Source organism: Dendrobates tinctorius, unplaced genomic scaffold (assembly GCF_039654945.1).
Source record: "Dendrobates tinctorius isolate UK_male_01 unplaced genomic scaffold, ASM3965494v1 ptg000060l, whole genome shotgun sequence".
In the NCBI taxonomy this organism is placed as follows: Eukaryota; Metazoa; Chordata; class Amphibia; order Anura; family Dendrobatidae; genus Dendrobates; species Dendrobates tinctorius.
Genome location: NW_027361728.1, coordinates 39,520,012 through 39,540,975, shown reverse-complemented (window position 1 = coordinate 39,540,975; position 20,964 = coordinate 39,520,012). Strand labels below are relative to the sequence as shown.

General features: G+C 44.5%; 1 protein-coding gene and 1 long non-coding RNA gene across 16 annotated transcripts in view; one reads left to right on the top strand and one right to left on the bottom strand.

Moving 5' to 3' along the window:
• The window catches only part of PHC3 (polyhomeotic homolog 3), a 218,140-nt gene that overhangs the window by 168,859 nt on the left and 28,317 nt on the right, over window positions 1-20,964 (bottom strand). For 6 of the 15 annotated variants that reach the window (XM_073578884.1, XM_073578885.1, XM_073578899.1 and 3 more), the window contains exons 1-3: window positions 9,703-9,752; window positions 8,812-8,923; window positions 6,020-6,178 (exon numbers count right to left, since the gene is read on the bottom strand). In XM_073578884.1, coding sequence (XP_073434985.1) covers window positions 6,020-6,178; window positions 8,812-8,923; window positions 9,703-9,737 — 306 coding nt within the window. In that variant the 5' untranslated portion in view covers window positions 9,738-9,752. Of the gene's footprint in view, window positions 1-6,019; window positions 6,179-8,811; window positions 8,924-9,702; window positions 9,753-9,828; window positions 9,895-9,980; window positions 10,300-14,784; window positions 14,918-20,964 lie in introns of those variants that run through there. The other 9 variants (XM_073578888.1, XM_073578887.1, XM_073578890.1 and 6 more) reach the window with 5 other exon arrangements.
• Window positions 10,260-20,964, top strand: part of LOC141092589 (uncharacterized) — a 77,253-nt gene continuing 66,548 nt past the window's right edge. The window contains exon 1 of the long non-coding RNA XR_012232845.1: window positions 10,260-10,389. This is a non-coding gene — a long non-coding RNA (uncharacterized lncRNA). The remainder of the gene's footprint in view (window positions 10,390-20,964) is intronic.

The window sequence follows — 20,964 nt, the reverse complement described above, 5'->3', positions numbered from 1 at the left end:
AGATGAACTCGCAGGTCGAGAGACCCCGAACTCCTTAGAGGACCTTATTTCGCTGGCTACCCGCATTGACCTACGCTTCCAGGAGCGCGCCCGGGAGTCAGCGAGAGAGGAGATCCACCAGGCCAGCCCCCTTTTTCATCCGCTCTGCCAGTCCTCGGTCGATCGAGCCCATGCAGATTGACCGTCTCAACTTGACCGAGTTACGTCAGCAAGAGAGGCGGGCACAAGGTCTGTGCCTCTATTACAGAGCTTCATCGCACTATATCCGCACCTGTCCTAAGAGACAGGGAAACTCCTCCGCCTAGGTCAGGTAAGAGAGGCCTCCCTAGGCGATGATGATTCCTCTCAACCTCTTACTATTTCTGTGCTTCTGGTTTCAGGGGAGAGACGTGGGTCCGAGGTGGCCTACGTGGATTCGGGTTCGGCAGGTAACTTCATCCGGCCAGAAGAGGTGGACAAATACCAAATTCCCATGGTTGCCCTATCTAACCCTCTCCAGATTGCCGCGGTGGATGGCAAACCGCTACAGGTGACCGTCACCTTGGTCACTGAGGAAGTGGAGTTGCAAGTTGGCGCCTTACATCGAGAGAAGATAGCCTTTTACGTTTTGCCTAAGCTCTCCCACGCCATTCTACTCGGTCTCCCATGGTTAAGGACTCATCAGCCTGTCCTCGATTGGTCTTCTGGGGAGATACTCCGCTGGGGGCACCCGTGCCAAGCTCGCTGTCTGATTCCTGTCCGCCTGGTGGGCGCTCCTCGGCCGCTCCCAGACCTTCCGGGTCTTCCTCCAGCCTACAGTTCCTACGCCGATGTCTTTGATAAGAAGGAAGCGGAGGTCCTTCCTCCACACCGGCCTTTTGACTGCCCAATTTAACTTGTTCCTGGTTCAACTCCCCCAAGGGGCAGAATCTACCCCCTGTCTTCCGCTGAGAGCACAGCTATGTCCGAATACGGTCGAGAGAACCTCGCCAAGGGTTTTATACGGAAATCCTCGTCACCCGCGGGAGCCGGGTTTTTCTTCGTCAAAAAGAAGGACGGAACTCTACGGCCGTGCATTGACTATAGGGGTCTGAATGAAATTACCATTAAGAACAGGTACCCTCTTCCACTCATTCTGGAGCTGTTTGATCATCTTAGAGGAGCCCGGGTCTTCTCCAAGCTGGACCTCAGAGGAGCCTGTAATCTGGTCCGCATCCGGGCTGGAGACGAGTGGAAGACAGCCTTCAACACTCGAGACGGCCATTACGAGTACCTGGTCATGCCCTTTGGCCTCTGCAATGCTCCTGCGGTGTTTCAAGAGTTCGTCAACGAGATCTTCCGGGACCTCTTGTACTCCTGTGTGGTCATATACTTGGACAACATCCTCGTTTTCTAGCCAGATATCTTGTCCCACAGAAAGAGTGTCCGCTTGGTGTTACAGCGTCTTCGGGAGAACCGCCTGTATGCGAAGATTGAGAAATGTCTCTTCGAACAGACCTCCCTGCCGTTTCTGGGATACATTATCTCCGACGCTGGACTAAGGATGGATCCCGAGAAGCTGTCTGCCATTCTCAAATGGCCTCGCTCCGTTGGAGTAAGGGCGATTCAACGATTTCTCGGATTCGCCAATTATGACCGGCAATTCATCTCTCACTTTTCCGCCATCACAAGACCTATTGCTGCTCTCACCCGTAAAGGGGCTACTCCCAAGAATTGGCCTCCGGAGGCTAAAGAGGCCTTTCTGACCCTAAAATGGGCCTTCTCCACAGCTCCGGTTCTGCATCGCCCCGAGAGCAACCAACCTTTTGTACTCGAAGTGGACGCTTCCTCGACAGGTGGCGGGGCAGTATTGTCCCAGAGATCCACCTCCAGTCGTCTGCACCCTTGTGGCTTTTTCTCAAAGGCCTTTTTGTCCATCCGAGTGTAACTATTCGATCGGCGACCGGGAACTCCTGGCCATCAAGTTGGCCTTGGAGGAGTGGAGTCACCTCCTGGAAGGAGCTGTCCATCCCTTTGTCATCTTCTCGGATCTCCAGTCTGCCCAGAGACTTAACCCTCGTCAGGCCAGATGGTCCTTGTTTTTTTGCCCGATTTGACTTTGAGCTCCGTTTCCGTCCTGGCAACAAAAATACCAAAGCCGACGCTCTGTCCAGGGTCTTTCAGCCACACGAAACCACGGAGGAACCCTCGCATATCATTGACCCCACTAGGATCATCACAGTGGCCCCAGTGAACTGGCTTGCTCCTTCTCCTGGCAAAACGCTTGTGCCTGAGAACCTCAAGCGAAAAGTCCTCCTATGGGGGCACTCCTCCAAACTGGCTGGCCATGCCGGGATCAAGAAGACCCTGGATCTTATCTCGCGTCACTATTGGTGGCCCACGCTTCGCCAAGATGTACTCGATTTTGTGGCCTCTAGTCCATCCTGTGCAAAAAACAAAGTGCCACGAAGACCTCCGTCCGGCTTGTTGCTGCCGTTGCCCATTCCTGCGGTCCCTTGGGAAAACATTGCCATGGATTTCATCACCGACCTGCCCTGTTCTTCTGGCTGCACAGTCATCTTGGTGGTGGTGGATCGTTTTTCCAAGATGGCCCACTTCGTCCCTCTGCCCGGTCTCCCCTCGGCTCCGGAGCTGTCCAAAGTCTTCATCCACCAAATCTTCAGACTCCATGGACTACCTCAACGCATTGTGTCGGACCGAGGGATTCAGTTTACCTCCAAGTTCTGGGGATCGCTTTGTAAGCTCATGAACATTTCCCTTGACTTCTCCTCAGCCTACCATCCACAGTCCAACGGGCAGGTGGAGCGCACCAACCAGACGTTGACTGGGTACCTACGTAATTTCTCCAACGCCCACCAGAACGATTGGGTTGACTTACTTCCCTGGGCAGAGTTCGCTTACAACAACCATGCTGGTGAGTCCTCGGCCAAGTCTCCGTTTTTCATTGTGTTCGGCAGACATCCTGGTGTTCCTCTGCCGATAACTCCTGCCTCCGAGGTACCCACGGCCAACACTTTGTCCTCCGAGTTTTCCAAGATCTGGGCCGAGACCAACACGTCACTCAAGAAGTCCGCTGATCGGATGAAGAATTTTGACGACAAGAAGAGATTGGATCCAGCCCCCTATCGTGTTGGGGACAAGGTCTGGCTCTCATCCAAATTCATCCGGTTGAAACTGCCCTCTTACAAGTTGGGGCCACGCTACATCGGTCTGTTTGAAATTCTTGGACGCATCAATGAAATCGCCTACAAATTGAGGTTGCCTGCTTCGCTCCGGGTCCCGAACACCTTCCATGTCTCTCTCCTGAAACTTGTGGTGCTGAATCGCTTCCATTCCTTGCCTGATTCCGATCCACAGCCGGTGGGTTCCGATGATGTCTTTGAAGTGGAGGACATTATCGCCATGAAGAAGGTTAGAGGTAGGACATTTTTCCTTGTTGCCTGGAAGGGCTTTGGTCCTGAGGAGAGATCCTGGGAGCCTCGGAAGAATATCAATGCTCCCCGTATCCTCAAGAGATTTCTTGCTAATGTCCGGGGAGGGCGGCTTAGGGGAGGGGGTACTGTTACGCCGTTCCTGCATACTCACCCGGCCATCGCTCCCACGCCGCAGCCTCACGCCGTCCGACATCCACGGAGGTCGACTCTGGCAGGTGCACGGCCGGCGGCGTCCCTGCATGCAATGCGCATGCGCCATAGGCCCCGGTCGCGCCTCCCTCCTGCTTCTTGTGCTCCTGCTATGCCCTGACCCGGAAGCACCTCCCTGACCAATGGCAGACCAGACAGGAGCATATCAGGCCGCTTCCCCCTGAGGGAGGTGCCTGATTGTTGTGTTTCCTAGCACACTGGCCTCGCTGCATCGTGTGCTATCGGCTCCTGCAGTTCCGTTCTTGCCTGCTCTCCGCAGCAGCCTCTCAGTCCTGCTCTCTTCCGCAGTCCTGTCTCCGGTGTTCCTGCCATCCTACTCCAGTCCTGCCTCCAGTGTTCCTGTTCCATCCTGCTCCAGTCCTGCCGTCCTACTCCAGTCCTGCCTCCAGTGTTCCTGTTCTGTCATTTATACATCAGTCCCACAGTCCTTCTCCGGTCCATCCTGAGCCGCCCCTCTCGGTACCGGCTACCGTGGTACTCGAACCCCTGGGTCTGCTCCTAACGGTCCCTGTATAGGGGTCGGTTCCACCTGGCAGATCGCCCGGGGCCCCTCGGTGCCACGGTCCAGAGGGGCCACTCCTGGAGTTTCCGGCTCCAGACTACCCACGCTAACAATATTTAAGTTAATTCCCTTTTGCTATGACATCACGGTTTTTTATCTTTGCTTTTTTTTTTGCTATCCTTGTTCTGCAAATCTGTTGTGGGTCCATTTGGTCTCTATTATTTTAAAGGAAAAAATAGACTGAACCCTCTCTTCCTGCTAGTCCAGTTTCACATGTCCGAGTTTCATGGTACCAGTACAGATTACAATTTCTGGACAGATTGCAGAGCTCCTGACACTCAGCCCGTCTGGAAATTGTGCACAAACCTTGAAACACAGATGTGTGAAATTGATATTATAATGACAAGACTTATAAAGGAGATTTGTTACAGAGACGCCAACGCAAGTTTGAGGAAAGCCTAATACCGGAGGTAAGATCTCATTAAAGAGGTTGTCCAGGCTTATCACGAAAATCTACATTCACTCCATGTGACTGCAGATTTGTGAATCCTCACCATGTGACCTGTGATGATTCTCCGATGCCGGCAACAAGACCAACATACATGCACACTCCCAGCCACATTCCAACTAAACGTGAGAGTACAATGTCTAGTCGGAATGTGGCTCCAAGTTTGCAAATCACATACTTGTGGTAAACACAACCACCCAGTCTCGTGGCTGTCAATGCTACGTGCGATGCGAGGATTCACAAGTCTGCAGTCTTCATTCACACATTGGAGCCTGCATAAGATACTCCACTGAAAGTTCCTTCTTTTCCATTGAAAAAAAAAAAAAGCACAACGCGCTGCACTAATTTTTCCTTTATAATGATAGAAACCTAAAAGACCCCTTTATAGATAAGGGGTTACGCCGAGCGCAGTTTGTGTTCATTATGTACCCATTTCCTTGAAGAGTACCATTTCTCTGTTATGGTCAGAGAAGACAAAAGTGAAACTGAGAACACTAATGTGAGCTCAGCCCTTTAAGGACTCATTCAGCCGACAGTATTTCACAAACGTGTTTCTATCCATGTTTTTCTAGTCGATAGTGCTATTCATATGGCTGTGTATGTTTTTGCTGACCATTTGTCCACAAAAAAAATCACATAGATATGTCAGTATCAAACTCGCCCTAATCACCACTCCAGCTCTTTGCTTTTTTTTCACCGCTGGAGAGGCGCTTTAAACTCACCCTCCGGCATCGTCACCATTTTTTGGCGTCTATCCAGTCCTGCGGCGCCATCTTGTGAGCACAGCTTCTGACTCGCTGGAACTCAGAAGTTATGCCACAAGCTCTTAATGCAAGTCTATGAGAGTCAGAACGAGGCTATCATAACACTGGAGCAGCCAGCAGTTCACAAACTGATGAAAAAGCCAGAAGGTGAGTATCAGACAGGTGGCAGGGGACTTGGATTTTAAGCACCACGTCAGCAGTGAAATAAGAAAAAAATGCTGGAGTGGAGCTTTAAAATCTATAAGTATGTGAAAATCACAGACAGCACATGGATGACATCAGCATGCAGCGTGTGTGCTGTCAGTGATTAACATTGTAATCGATAGAAGATTTGTAATTTATTTATCCATATATGAAATATCAGTGATGAAACACTAATGGCAAATACTGACACACTGACCAAATACTAAGGAAACTTAGACTGGTTTTTGCATGCAATACAAATGATAGTTGTCTGAAGGAGGTCTGAGTGTATTAAGAGTGTTCTGCAATATCATCACCTGGTGAGGTTGTAGTGGCTACATAAGATGACACCATATAAATTATCTGCAAAGATGAGGGGCTCAGCTAGAGATTTTGTAATGGGGTCGTAAGACAAATTATGTCTCTGAACCTTTAATACCTGTTGAACAGAGGCCAGACTCTGAAGCTGAGTGCTGCTCAAATGCTGCTGTTGCAGTGCTGCTGTCTGCAGCATTAGATGTTGCTGTTGGGCTGCATACATTTGCTGAAGATATTGAGCCGCAGAGCTTGGAGGACGATTCAGTGTCTGTTGAATGACCTGCAAGGAAGAAAAGAAAATAGTCAGCATTCACCATCACTAGAATTGTTTGTGGTTTGCTTCTGTTGACCTCTGAGGCCCGTCACAATCAAGAATTAGAAAGACTAAAGGTGCGTTTTATACGGCAGGATGCTCAGTGTTAGGCCATGTGCACACTGCCTGTTTTTCAGACATATTGCAATTGGAACACAGCTTTGAAAACGCAAAAGAGAATAATGAACTGATGCAATGCAATAGAAAAACGACTTGCAGAGCAAACATTCCAATTTCAGGGCTTTTTTAAATGCTTCAGGTCTTCAAAGATGTGAAGCAGTCAAAAGTATAAACCTAACGCATCTTACGCAAAAAATAGAGTCAAAGACACCGCAAAAGGAGTCCAAAATGCTGTATTAAAAGGCTCTCAAGGAAAAACACTGCAGATGTTTTCATGAAGCGTCCTTTCCTGAAAAAAAAACAATGTGGGTGTGCTGCAGTCTATAAGAAGCCATGTGCACATACAACCAAACAGCTATTCTGGTTTATTAGTCTATTCACACTGGCCGACCCAGTTTCAGATGCAAACAATCATGCGGTATACATAGGCTGCCCCTGCGCAGGATGTGCTGCTGAGGACCAAAAGATTATTTCACCGCACAGCAGCCTGTGTACACAGCACAATTACTGTGTAATGAGAGTTCCTACACACTTTTATCATAATCATGCAGTATAAATGTTCATTAAAGGGCTTGTCCTTTCCAAATCGCACTGTATGCTGTGGGGATTCTCCAGTTTCTGAGCTGAGAATCGCTGTGATGTATGCCTGTGTAGTGGGTGTGGCCATGCCCGATACAGTAGTGTGGGTGTGGTCTTGCTACATACACCTGTATGGAGCAAGACTGCGCCCTGACTAGTGATGTGGCTGTCCAGTGGGCGTGGCCGACTAGAGGGCATGGCCTCTCTGTACAAGTGTCCTGGGTCAGATCCCATCCAGTGACAGGTGCCATTGTAAGGCCGTATACACACACTGCTGTTGTACCTCCACTCCTGTAATGAACCATATGGTGAGCTACCTTTGGTCCAGCCAGACGGCGGTCTAGTTGTTGTAGGATATTTTCAGCCATAAAATGTGTTTATATTACAAAAATAATTATTACGTTAAAAAGGGCAGCTAGGTGATTTCTGTGTGCTAAACACAGGAGAAACTATTAGGAGGTAAATGTGAATATGTGCGAAAAAGGAGAATTAGAGATCACAGTGACCTGGCATCACAAGAGGTGACCTAGTCTCTTTCCCCTTAGGCCTGTTTCACACTTCCGTTTTTGACCATCAGTCAAAATCCGCCATTTTTGCAAAAAAACGGATCCGCCATTTTTTTTGGCGGATCCGTTTTTTTCCCCATTGATTTGCATTACCGGCGGATCTTGACGGATAGCCATCCGTTGAATCCGTTTTTTTGCGGATCCGTCAATTTTTTTACGTCCGCCGAGAAGCCTGGACGGACCATGTAACGTTTTTTGTGCTGAAGGATCCGCATTTTTATAGTGCGCATGCCCGGAGGAATGATGTCAGGCGGAAATTTAACCCTGAAATCATTTCTGGCGGACAGAAAAAAATCTCTCTCTCCCCCCCCCCGGGCAGCGGTTGCTTTAAAATTCTTCATTCGGCGGATCTGTCAAAAAAACGGATCCGGTGGCATCCGTTCACATCAGTTAGGAACGGATCCGCTTTCCGCCTTTTTGGCGGATTTTAACTGACACAAAAAACTGAAGTTTGAAACAGGCCTTAGACATCACTTTAATTTTGTGTATTACTTATAAATATAAACATAATTATTTAGAGTTATTACACACACATACTATATATATATCTGTCTTTCTTTCTCATATATATATATATATATATATATATATATACACACACAAATTAAGAGACCACTGAAAAATGTTCAATTTGTCTGATTTTTCTCTTTTTAGGGATATTTGAGTAAAATGTAATTTGCTCTTTTATTCTATAAACTACTGACGTCCAAATTTCCAAGCACTAAATTTTGTATTTATTTTCAGAAAATGAGAAATGATCAAAATAAAAAAATGCAGTGCTTGCAGACCTCAAGTAATGCAAAGAAAACAAGTTCATAATCATTTAGAAACAACAATACTAATGTTTTAACGCAGGAAGAGTTCAGAAATCAATATTTTGGGGAATAACTATGGTTTTTAATCACAGCTTTCATGCGTCTTGGCATGCTTGCCACCAGTCTTTCACACTGCTTTTGGGTGACCGCATCCGTATGCCACTTCTGATACAAAAATGTAACCCCTTAACGACCGCCGATACGCCTTTTAACGGTGGTAGTTAAGGGTACTTAAATCACAGCGCCGTGAATTCACGGCGCTGTGGAAAAAGTGTATAGCAACCACCCAGAGTCGGAATTTCTCCAGGGTTTCGGCTACTGGGGGTAGCCGAGAACCCACAAAACATGATTAGGGTCGGTTTTTACCGACAGCGGGGTTTCGATCGCTGTTATTAACCATATAACGGCAACCGCAAAAAGAACGTGTCATTTAATTTCTCTCTCCTCTGATGTGATAGCACATCAGAGGATAGAGAAATAGGGTCCCCGATACACACCCCCCCCCCCCCCCCCCCGATACCTCCTGGTGTCCCTGGGTATCCTGGCTTCCCTCCATGGCTGTCGACATCTTCTTCCGGTAAAAAAATGGCAGGTGCATCCGTAGTGTGCCCGCCGAGATCTGCCAGCGGCACCTGGCAACAATAGGAAGGTTTACTCCTACATATGCATATTCAGGAAAAATTGCACAACAAATTTTGTGGTTCATTTTCTCTTTTTACACTTGTGAAAATAAGAAAAATTGGTTCTGAAGTAAAATGTTAGTAAAAAAAAGTTAAATGTTAATTTTTTCCTTCCACATTGCGTCAGTTTCTGTGAAGGACGTAAAAGGTTAATAAACTTCTTGAATGTGGTTTTGAGCACCTTGAGGGGTGCAGTTTTCAGAATGGTGTCACTTTTGGGTATTTTCTGTCATGTACACCCCTCAAAGTGACTTTAAATGTGAGGTGGTCCCTAAAAAAAAATTGTTTTAAAATTTTGTTGTAAAATTGAGAAATTGCTGGTCAACTTTTATCCCTTATAACTTCCTAACAAAAAAAAAAAAAATTGTTTCCAAAATTGTGCTGATGTAAAGTAGACATTTGGGAAATGTTAAACCAAAGAAAAAAGGTCACACTGGCGCTTAGACCCTTGCTAGAGTATGGAAATCAAAGCTGCTGGCACCACGACAAGGAAAATGCCTTGTCTATTAGCAAATGGTTGAATCATACAAAATGTGATGCCGTCCTAAACTAGCAGCCAATACCACTGGCTGCCCCCTACCACTAGCACACAGACAAATGCCTATACAAGATGTGAATAATAAATATATTGTGGCGACTGTGTTAGTATAATATATGTGGCAACTACACATCAACTGAACTCTCGCTGAACACAAAGGACAAAAAAAAAGCACCAAAAATAAAATGTGTACCTGTCAAAAAATAGGTTAAGTGCCCCTGGAATCATTAAGGGCTCATTCCGCTCTCCATGGGAATATAGACATCTAAAAGCAAAGATACACAGAGTGCACCAATAACGTGATCAGCTGCTGTCTCACCTGTGTAGCTGGAAGTTTCAAGGCTGTGCGCTGCTAAAGTGTCCTGTTCCGTGTCAGGGGAAGATGCTGCTATCCCAGGGGTGCAGGAATATAGATATCTAACAGCAAAGATACACAGAGTGCACCAATAACGTGATCAGCTGCTGTCTCACCTGTGTAACTGGAAGTTTCAAGGCTGTGCGCTGCTAAAGTGTCCTGTTCAGTGTCAGGGGAAGATGCTGCTATCCCAGGGGTGCAGGAGAGGTGGGAAACAGCTGTCTAGATGCTTGCTTGGAGCGCAAGGCAGGGCCAGGGAAGCCCCGGCCGGTGGCATCCCTGTTTGCCGCTCAAGGAGTGAAAAAAAACAAATTAGCCGCTAAGCTCCGCCCATGTGTGACGTCACCAGGTGCAGAGCACTGGGCGCTCAGAAAGATGTAGGGGGGGCAAACCTAAGCATTTCAAAGAGCCTCGCTCTTCTTCGTCAGGGTTCTTTCTCCTTGAGAAAGGAGTCCTAAACGCAAGTCGGGGCGGATGTGCTAGCCCACAAGGTAACAGCACCCTGCATCATAGACACCCAAAAAGGTAATTTTACCGGGCTATGTGCCATTTGAGGATTATTGGTATGTTGGGTAGTTAAAGTTGGTGTTAGGTATGCGCCGTCCATCTATGGTAGATACTCAGATCTATGCAGCATTTATAACAGCATGATAGGATTTTTGGCCACAGGGTATTATATAAGTGGTGGATGGTTAGGGCCCCTTGTGCTGCCCTCTGTAGCTCCATATAGTACTGGCAGCTCCCCTGTCTGGTTATTATAATTGTGTATATATACACACAACCTCCTGAAAATTACTAGGAGGTAAGACGAAATAAATTGCCAAAAAGTATATAAAAGATTAAAAAAATCTTTATTCATAAAGTATAATAAAAAGGTAAAGAAAAATCTTACACATCAAGCTAACGGAACATGATGAAGAACAACACTGGGAAAATGTAAGGTAAGTACCAAGAACACACAAACTATGTTTGAAAATCAATGCATAAACACATATGAAAAAATATTTAAAAAAAAAAAAAAAAAATTTAATACAAAGATGCATATTACATGTGAAAATGCATGATCTAAATGATATAAAAATTGTAAAAATTATATCAGTAATGATGGATGTGTCCACCACATACTTGTGAAGAAAAAATCATGCAAAAAAAATCAAACAAAAAAAACACTGAAAAAAACTCTTCAGAGTATAATTGCATGCAAACTGTTGCACAAAAAAAGGAATGTGCAATGATGTATCATGAAATACTAAAGTGTTCAGTGCACAAATGCACAATTTAGTAAACAATGAAAGGTAAGTACCAAGAACACACAAACTTTGTTTGAAAATCAATGAAAACAATTTTTTAAAAATATATTTTTAAAACTTTTTTTAATGCAAAAGTGCATACTGCATGTGAAAATACATGATCTAAATGATATAAAAATTGTAAAAATTATATCAGTAATGATGGATGTGTCCACCACATAATCAAAACAAAAAACACTGAAAAAAACTCTTCATTGATATACAACAGAGTATAATTGCATGCAAACTGTTGCACAAAAAAAGGAATGTGAAATGATATATCATGAAATACTAAAGTGTTCAGTGCACAAATGCAACAACTGCATGCAATTAAATGATTAAATTAGGCACATATTGATGTGCCGGTAAAGTGAATTCAGAGTGACAAATGCATGAATATAAAAAACCTCAGTGCGCTGTAAAGACTAATAAGTATGAAGCATATGTCTATAAAACTCTTTAAAAAAGTGCATGAATATAAAGAGCTTCAGTGCGCTATAATAGTCTGCATGTAAGGCTATGTGCACACGTTGCGGATTCCGCTGCGGTTTTTTCCGCGCGGAAACGCAGGTAAAACCGCAGGTAAAGTGACCTGCGGTTTTCCTGCGTTTTGGTCTGCGGTTTTGCCCTGCGGTTTCACACCTCTACTATGGTAGAGGTGTGAAACCGATGCGGAAACCGCACAAACAATTGACATGCTGCGGTTTGTAAATCGCAGCAAAACCGCGCGGAAAAAAACGCACCGTCAGCACAGCATTTTTGAAACCCCATAGGGTTTCATTGTACTGTACTTGGTCAGCGGAAACGCAGCAGAAACCGCACCGTGTGCACACAGCCTTAGCAAACATAAAGAAAAAAAATTCCCCCATAGAAGAAGCACTCTGCGAAACGGCGCTGTCGGGGTTGGAGGATATTCACTGGGAGCCCGAGCACACATGCACTTTAGGTATATCTCTATATGCCATTTTATTGAATCTTATATATACTTTTTGGCAATTTTTTTTTCATCTTACCTCCTAGTAATTTTCAGGAGGTTGTGTGTGTGTATATATATATATATATATATATATATATATATATATATATATATATATACAAATTACTGACGTTTGTTTGCTTTTTCCATTAATTATAAGACTGTGTTTATTAATTTATTATAATTGTGGCAGCTTGTCCTATTGCAAGAGGATTGTGAACACCACACCAGGGATTTTTATACTTTCCTTCATTAAATAAGATTTGGTTCAGGTGATCACCTAATCAGAAGCACATTAAGTAGAATGAGGTGTACTCTGGTTGGAATTCAGCTGTCAGACATGTAGAGAAGCTGATTTTTATAAAACTGTGCAGTGGTCTCTTAATTTTTGACAGAGTTGTATATACATACATATGTGTATTGAATATTTCCTTGGAAACTATGGTATTTTTAAATGACATAACAGAGCATTACTCTATGTAAAGGTTACTGTTAAAATCGCTTTGCATATTGTATTTGCATGTCATCCAGATGCTAGGTGATAAAAATTACATTGTACTTGCATGAAAATCGCATGCCACTTGCATGACACATTCGATTTTTCAGGAACAACATCGTACCATTTTTTTCCAACGGTGATGGGTATGAGCCCTAATGAAGAGAATAGTAGCTGATTTGCAGTACGGTGCACATCGTACAGTGCGATGATGTTCTGTTTTCCACACTGTTTTATATTGGTTCAAATACTTAATACATTTTTTTATACAGTTAGGTCCATATATATTTGGACAGACAACATTTTTCTAATTTTGGTTCTAGACATTACCACAATGAATTTTAAACAAAACCGTTCAGATGCAGTTGAAGTTCAGACTTTGAGCTGAGCTTTCATTTGAGGGTATCCACATTAAAATTGGATGAAGGGTTTAAGAGTTTCAGCTCCTTAACGTGCCACCCTGTTTTTAAAGGGGCCAAAAGTAATTGGACAGATTAAATGTAACTAAAATGTTCATTTCTAGTACTTGGTTGAAAACTCTTTGTTGGCAATGACTGCCTGAAGTCTTGAACTCGTGGACATCACCAGACGCTGTGTTTCCTCCTTTTTGATGCTCTGCCAGGCCTTCACTGCGGTGGTTTTCAGTTGCTGTTTGTTTGTGGGCCTTTCTGTCTGAAGTTTAGTCTTTAACAAGTGAAATGCATGCTCAATTGGGTTGAGATCAGGTGACTGACTTGGCCATTCAAGAATATTCCACTTCTTTGCTTTAATAAACTCCTGGGTTGCTTCGGCTTTATGTTTTGGGTCATTGTCCATCTGTAGTATGAAACGACGACCAATCAGTTTGGCTGGATCTGAGCACACAGTATGGCTGTGAATACCTCAGAATTGATTCGGCTGCTTCTGTCCTGTGTCACATCAACAATAAACACTAGTGACCCAGTGCCACTGGCAGCCATGCATGCCCAAGCCATCACACTGCCTCCGCCGTGTTTTACAGATGATGTGGTATACTTTGGATCATGAGCTGTACCATGCCTTCGCCATACTTTTCTCTTTCCATCATTCTGGTAGAGGTTGATCTTGGTTTCATCTTTCCAAAGAATGTTCTTCCAGAACTGTGCTGGCTTTTTTAGATGTTTTTTAGCAAAGTCCCGTCTAGCCTTTTGATTCTTGATGCTTATGAGTGGCTTGCACCGTGCAGTGAAACCTCTGTATTTACTTTCATGCAGTCTTCTCTTTATGGTAGATTTGGATATTGATACGCCTACCTCCTGGAGAGTGTTGTTCACTTGGTTGGCTGTTGTGAAGGGGTTTCTCTTCAACATGGAGATTATTCTGCGATCATCCACCACTGTTGTCTTCCGTGGGCACCCAGGTCTTTTTGCATTGATGAGTTCACTAGTGCTTGCTTTCTTTCTCAGGATGTACCAAACTGTAGATTTTGCCACTCCTAATGTTGTAGCAATTTCTCGGATGGGTTTTTTCTGTTTTTGCAGCTTAAGGATGGCTTGTTTCACCTGCATGGAGTGCTCCTTTGACCGAATGTTTCCTTCACAGCAAAACCTTCCAAATGCAAGCACCACACCTCAAATCAACTCCAGGCCTTTTATCTGCTTAACTGAGAATGACATAACGAAGGGATTGCCCACACCTGTCCATAAAATAGCCTTGGAGTCATTTGTCCAATTACTTTTGGTCCCTTTAAAAACAGGGTGGCACATGTTAAGGCGCTGAAACTCCTAAACCCTTCATCCATTTTTAATGTGGATACCCTCAAATGAAAGCTGAAAGTCTGAACGTCAACTGCATCTGAATTGTTTTGTTTAAAATTCATTGTGGTAATATCTAGAACCAAAATTAGAAAAATGCTGTCTCTGTCCAAATATATATGAACCTAACTGTATATCTTGCAATTTATATTACCTGTGTTCTGGCTCTGGGGTTCCTGATGATTGGTGTAACTGAGAATAAGTCGAAAAAAAATGCTAACAAGCAGAAGGAAACTTCCAAAATCAATGCAAGTGCTTTAAAGGATACATATCATTTTATCATAAAACTGACATGGAAGATTGAAAACAAAAGGACATTCACTACTTTGTGTAGCACAAGAGAGGAAAGCTTTTGTTCGGTATTATCCAGCATTAATTTCCACATACCTGCACAGCATGGCGGTCTGAGCTGTACACAGAGATAGGGGTGGGATGAGAAGCAGAAGTGGTTGTCGTAGTTGGAGATGGTGACGATGTAGTTACGGTGTGTTCACCCTCCATGATTTCTGGTTATTCTATTCTGTTTAAAAAGAAAAAAACTAAACATTTCTGACTGTGGCTAAAAAAATATATATATACCGTATATGTATTTACACACTCATACACATTATATATCAATGTATTTGATGCATAGTTTGAAGAATATTTACTGTACTTTCACAGTAATTTAGGAAAATGTAAAAAATCAGCCATCAGTCTAACATTGTACCACAATACTAGCTATTATACAAGAGAGAGCAATGAAAGAAGAACTCCACAGCCCGGTCTATTGTAATGAAGTAATGAGGGCCAGGAGCTCTTGGTGAACCGTTGCCAACTGCACGTACGAAACCCAGTGATAAGAGCCACAACTGGCAGCAGTGTGCCATGTAATGTGCAACGACTGAAGACAAGGATTATTGTCATCATTGTCATCATTATATACAGTATATTCCTAGAGATATACACTGAAATGAGAATGCAGGGGAACCAGCAGCTTCCTTCATAATATTATAGGTATAATACAATTCACATCCCAAATCCAAAATTATTGATCTCACACACCACAACTATGAGATACAAGGAAAGAGAGCCTGGTCACAGTGTATCCACATAAAGTGACAAGACACATACAGTGGGTACGGAAAGTATTCAGACCCCTTTAAATTTTTAACTCTTTGTTTCATTTCAGCCATTTGGAAAATTCAAAAAAGTTCATTTTTTTCTCATTAATGTACACTCTGCACCCCATCTTGACTGAAAAGAACTGAAATCTAGAAATTTTTGCAAATTTATTAAAGAAAAACTGAAATATTACATGGTCATAAGTATTCAGACCCTTTGCTCAGACTTAACCCCTTTCCCCCCCAAAGGTGGTTTGCACGTTAATGACCGGGCCAATTTATACAATTCTGACCACTGTCCCTTTTTGAGGTAATAACTCTGGAACGTTTCCATGGATCCCGGTGATTTTGACATTGTTTTTCTTGTGACATATTGTACTTCATGTTAGTGGTAAAATTTAACTCACATAACTTGCGCTTATTTGTGAAAAAAATGGAAATTTCGTGAAAATTTTGAAAATTTCGCGATTTTCCAACTTTGAATTTTTATGTCCTTAAATCACAGAGATACGGCACCCAAAAAACTTAATAAGTAACATTTACCACATGTTTACTTTACATCAGCACAATTTTGGAACCAAATTTTTTTTTTTTTTTTTAGGAAGTTATAAGCGTTAAAAGTTGACCAGCGATTTCTCATTTTTACAACACCATTTTCTTTTAGGGACCACATAACATTTGAAGTCACTTTGAGGGGTCTATATGATAGAAAATACCCAAAAGTGACACCGTTCTAAAAACTGCACCCCTCAAGGTGCTCAAAACCACATTCAAGAACATTCTTAACCATTTACGTGCTTCACAGGAACTGAAGCAATATGGAAGGAAAAAAATTAACATTTAACTTTTTTACTAACGTTTTACTTCAGAACCAATTTTTTTTTATTTTCACAAGTGTAAAAAGAGAAAATGAACCACAAAATTTGTTGTGCAATTTTTCCTGAATATGCATATGTAGGAGTAAACCTTCCTATTATTGCCAGGTGCCGCTGGCAGATCTCGGCGGGCACACTACGGATGCGTCTGCCATTTTTTTACCGGAAGAAGACGCCGACGGCCATGGAGGGAAGCCAGGATACCCTTCAGGTGCTTCACAGGAATTTTTTGAATGTTTAAAAAAAATGAACATTTTTTTTTTCACAGAAAAATTACTTCAGGTCCAATTTTTTTTTTTTATTTTACCAAGGGTAACAGGAGAAATTGGACTGTAAAAGTTATTGTGCAGTTTGTCCTGAATATGCTGATACCTGATATGTGGGGGGAACCACTGTTTCGGCGCATGGCAGAGCTCAGAAGGGAACGAGTGCTGTTTGACTTTTTCAATGCAAAATTGGCTGGAATTCAGATCGGACGCCATGTCACGTTTGGAAAACCCCTGATGTGCCTAAACTGTGGAAACCCCCCACAAGTGACCCCATTTTGGAAACTAGACCCCCCAAGGAACTTATCTAGATATGTGGAAAGAACTTTCAACCCCCAAGGGCTTCACAGAAGTTTATAACGTACAGCCGCACAATTAAAAAATCATATTTTTTCCACAAAAAATGATCTTTTCACCCCCAACTTTTATTTTCCCAAGGGTAACCAAAAGTTATTGCGCAATTTGTCCTGAGTACACTGATACCCCATATGTGGGGGTAAACCACTATTTGGGCGCATGGCAGAGCTCGGAAGGGAAGAAGCGCCATTTGACTTTTTTGGCTGAAATTGAAATCAGACGCCATGCCGCGTTTGGTTCCCCCCCAAGGAACTTATCTACAGTAGATGTGTGGTGAGCACTTTGAACCCCCAAGGGCGTCACAGAAGTTTATAACGCCCAGGAATGAAAATTAAACAATCATATTTTTCCACAAACATGATCTTTCAGTCCCCAATTTTTTTATTTTCCCAAAGGAAACAGGAGAAATTAGACCCCAAAAGTTGCTGTCCAATTTGTCCTGAATACGCTGATATCCCAAATGTGGGAGAAAACTACTGTATGGGCACACGTCAGGGCTCAGAAGGGAAGTAGTGACGTTTTGGAATGCTGACTTTGATGGAATGGTCTGCGGGTGTCATGGTGCATTTGGAGAGCCCCTGATGTGCCTAAACTGTGAAAACCCCCACAAGTGACCCCCAATTTGGAAACTAGACCCCCCCAAGGAAATTATCTAGATGTGTGGTGAGTACTTTGAACCCCCAAGTGCTTCACAGAAGTTTATAACAATTTCTTTATTTTCCCAAGGGTAACAGGAGAAATTGGACCCCAAAAGTTGTTGTCCAGATTTCCTGAGTACCCTGATGTGCCACCAATACATCATGATCCCACCACTGACACAGGAATGTCAGCGGACGGAGGGATGCGACGCACTGCCGGCACACGGCTATCACAGGCACAGTGGGGTCTTATCTTAGTTATCCCGCCACTGGTACCAAGTGACAAACATATACAGCCAGCTAATCTTGCTTTAACAATTTACCGCAGGGGGGTTATTTTGGATGCCCCACCACTGCTAACAACCTTCCAAGAACTGATTTATGGATAGCCCAATTTCTCAGTTCCACTTTGGAACTCGCAGCTCTCCGGCGTCCCCCCTTACCCTCAGGTCAGTCAGGGAACTGCACCTAGGATAATTAGTCGCCGGATGGGCTGCTTATTGTGCACGGGCAATTAGACTACTGCAGTAAGGGAATTATCAATGCGTTGGCCTCAGCCACTCATTCAGCAATATAAGACCCTTCCGTACTGCCAACTAGCCTAACAAACTGCTCACACCACGCTGCCACCAGCCACGATTCACTTAATCAAACAATTAAGAGAGTCCGTGGCAAACCCCCAAATTAGTAGCAATTATCTAAAAAAAGGCGCATAGTTCGCTTCTTAGAGCATGGAGACAAACTGATAATTTTATCATTTATTCCTAAAAAGGTGGGCAGTGATTACACAGAAAAAAGTCGTTACAAAGTTGAGACATTAAATATGTACAATGCAAATATATAAAAAAACTAGCTGAAGAGCCCAGCGCTGCCCGGGCATAGTAACTAAGTGTGGTTAGTTATCCCATAGTCCCGTGCCCATATACCCATCATACATATCCACGATCCCATAGGCCCGTACCCATATACCCATCATACATATCCTCTATCCCATAGTCGAGTGCCCATATACCCATCACACATCCTTCATCCCATAGTCCCATGCCCATATACCCATCATACATATTCGCCATCCCATAGTCGAGTGCCCATATACCCATCACACATCCTTCATCTCATAGTCCCATGCCCATATACCCATCATAAATATCCGCCATCCCATAGTCCCGTGCCCATACACCCGTCATACATATCCTCCATCCCATAGTCCAGTGCCCATATACCCATCACACATCCTCCATCCCATAGTCAACCATTATGACATCATAATGAGCGGCGGGGCTTGCAACCTATGATGACATCAGCATCGCCATGGCAACCATTATGACATCATGAGGGGCGGGGCTTGATACACACACTTTTTCCCCATTATGTAGATAGGGGCAAAATTTTTTGGTGAATTGGAGGCACGGGGTTAAAATTTCGCCTCACAACATAGCCTAGGACACTCTCGGGGTCCAGACGTGTGACTGTGCCAAATTTTGTGGCTGTAGCTGCGACGGTGCGGATGCCAATCCCGGACATACATACATACATACATACATACACACTTTGAGCTTTATATATTAGATAACAGGGATGAAAATACAGAAATTACACTTACAGTTGCTTATGGTTCTTTAGGCAACCCATGTGGCTCGGGGGAGGGGCAACCAACCACACATTCCCGGACATCTGAAGGTCTTTCTAGCATGGCATCTGCAGCTTCAACTGAAGAATTGTAAGGGAGGGGTACCTTATAGCATAGGGTCAGTTACATCACGAAAGGGGCAGTCTGGGGAAGTTCAACCCCCCTTTCTCCAAGTTGCCATTTAACTAAGAAACTTATAATAACCATATCTTAACGAGGGAAGCTCGTATAGACACGCCGAGAGTCTCATCGGTTGTAGTTTATCAAATACAATAAAACAACATCAAACATGCCATAATTAAGACACTCAATTTGGGAGCAATGCATATCTCAGTTTCTGGTGGGGTTAGAGCCGTGAAAATTAGAGGTTAGAAAGCTGGTTTCGTGCCCTTCGCAGAAATGTAATTATTATATCTCTGCCACGAGGAAGGTGCACGTTAGAGCTTCTTTAATATCTCCCATTGCTTTATTTCAGCCGCATGTCCCAGGACAAAGAGATCCTTTCCCTTAACTAATTAACATTCCTTTCTCAACAGGAAATGGACGGTGTCCTGTTACCCAAATGCAGGCAGAGAGCTGTAAGTGAATAAGGAGGGAGAAACAAAAGGAGGGGGGCTGCAGCTGTGTGACAAGGAGATTTTCTCCTAGAATGGAGGATTCTGGAAGGTTCCAACAAAATCATGCCTTACAGTACATTACACCTCCCCCTTTTAGAGGGCGCTACGGAGGCATTACCTGACGGTAATCAGCCATGTGCACCTCAGCGGGTTCGCCCCGGCGGGACAACCCATCGGCATTACCATGTTCGCTGCCCTTTTTGTGTTGTACAGTAAAGATGTACTGTTGAAGGTCAAGGCTCCAGCGGAGCAACCTTCCATTGGTTCCGGACACTGTGTGCAACCAGCTCAGAGGGTTGTGGTCTGTTACCACCGTGAAGGTGCACCCGTACAGGTAGGGCTGCAAACGTTGCAGTGCCCACACCATGGCCAGACACTCCTCGATGGTGGAGCATGCCACCTCCCTCGGCAAAAGTTTCTGGCTCAGGTACAACACGGGGTGCTCCTGGTTCCCCGAGTCGACCTGGCTGAGCACAGCACCGAGGCCAAACTCGCTGGCGTCGGTCTGTACCAGGAACGGGCGAATGCTGTCGACTGCTTTCAACACTGGAGATTTGCACAGGGCTGTTTTCAAAGCTTGGAAGGCCGCCTCACAGTCATCTGTCCAGTTGACTGTTTGGGGTAGCCTCTGCTTGGTGAGGTCGGTCAATGGTTTTGCAAGGGCGCTATAGTCTTGTACGAACCGCCTATAGTACCCTGCAGAGCCCAAGAAGGACCTCACCTGCTTCTTGGTCCTGAGGGTGGGCCAGGACACGATTGTGTCCACCTTTTCTGGCTCCGGACTTATGGAACCCCCACCTACCCGATGCCCCAGGTAGTGGACCTCGCTCATGCCCATCTGGCACTTTCCCGGCTTGATAGTCAGGCCTGCCTCGTGAAGATGCCTGAGCACCTCCTGGAGATGCTGAAGGTGTTCCTCCCAGGTGGAACTGAAGATGGCGATGTCGTCCAAGTACGCCGCCGCGTACTCCTCCAGTCCCCGAAGCAGGTGGTTGACCATCCGCTGGAAAGTGGCAGGGGCATTTTTCATGCCGAAGGGCATGACTGTGGACTCGTACAGCCCAAAGGGGGTGATAAAGGC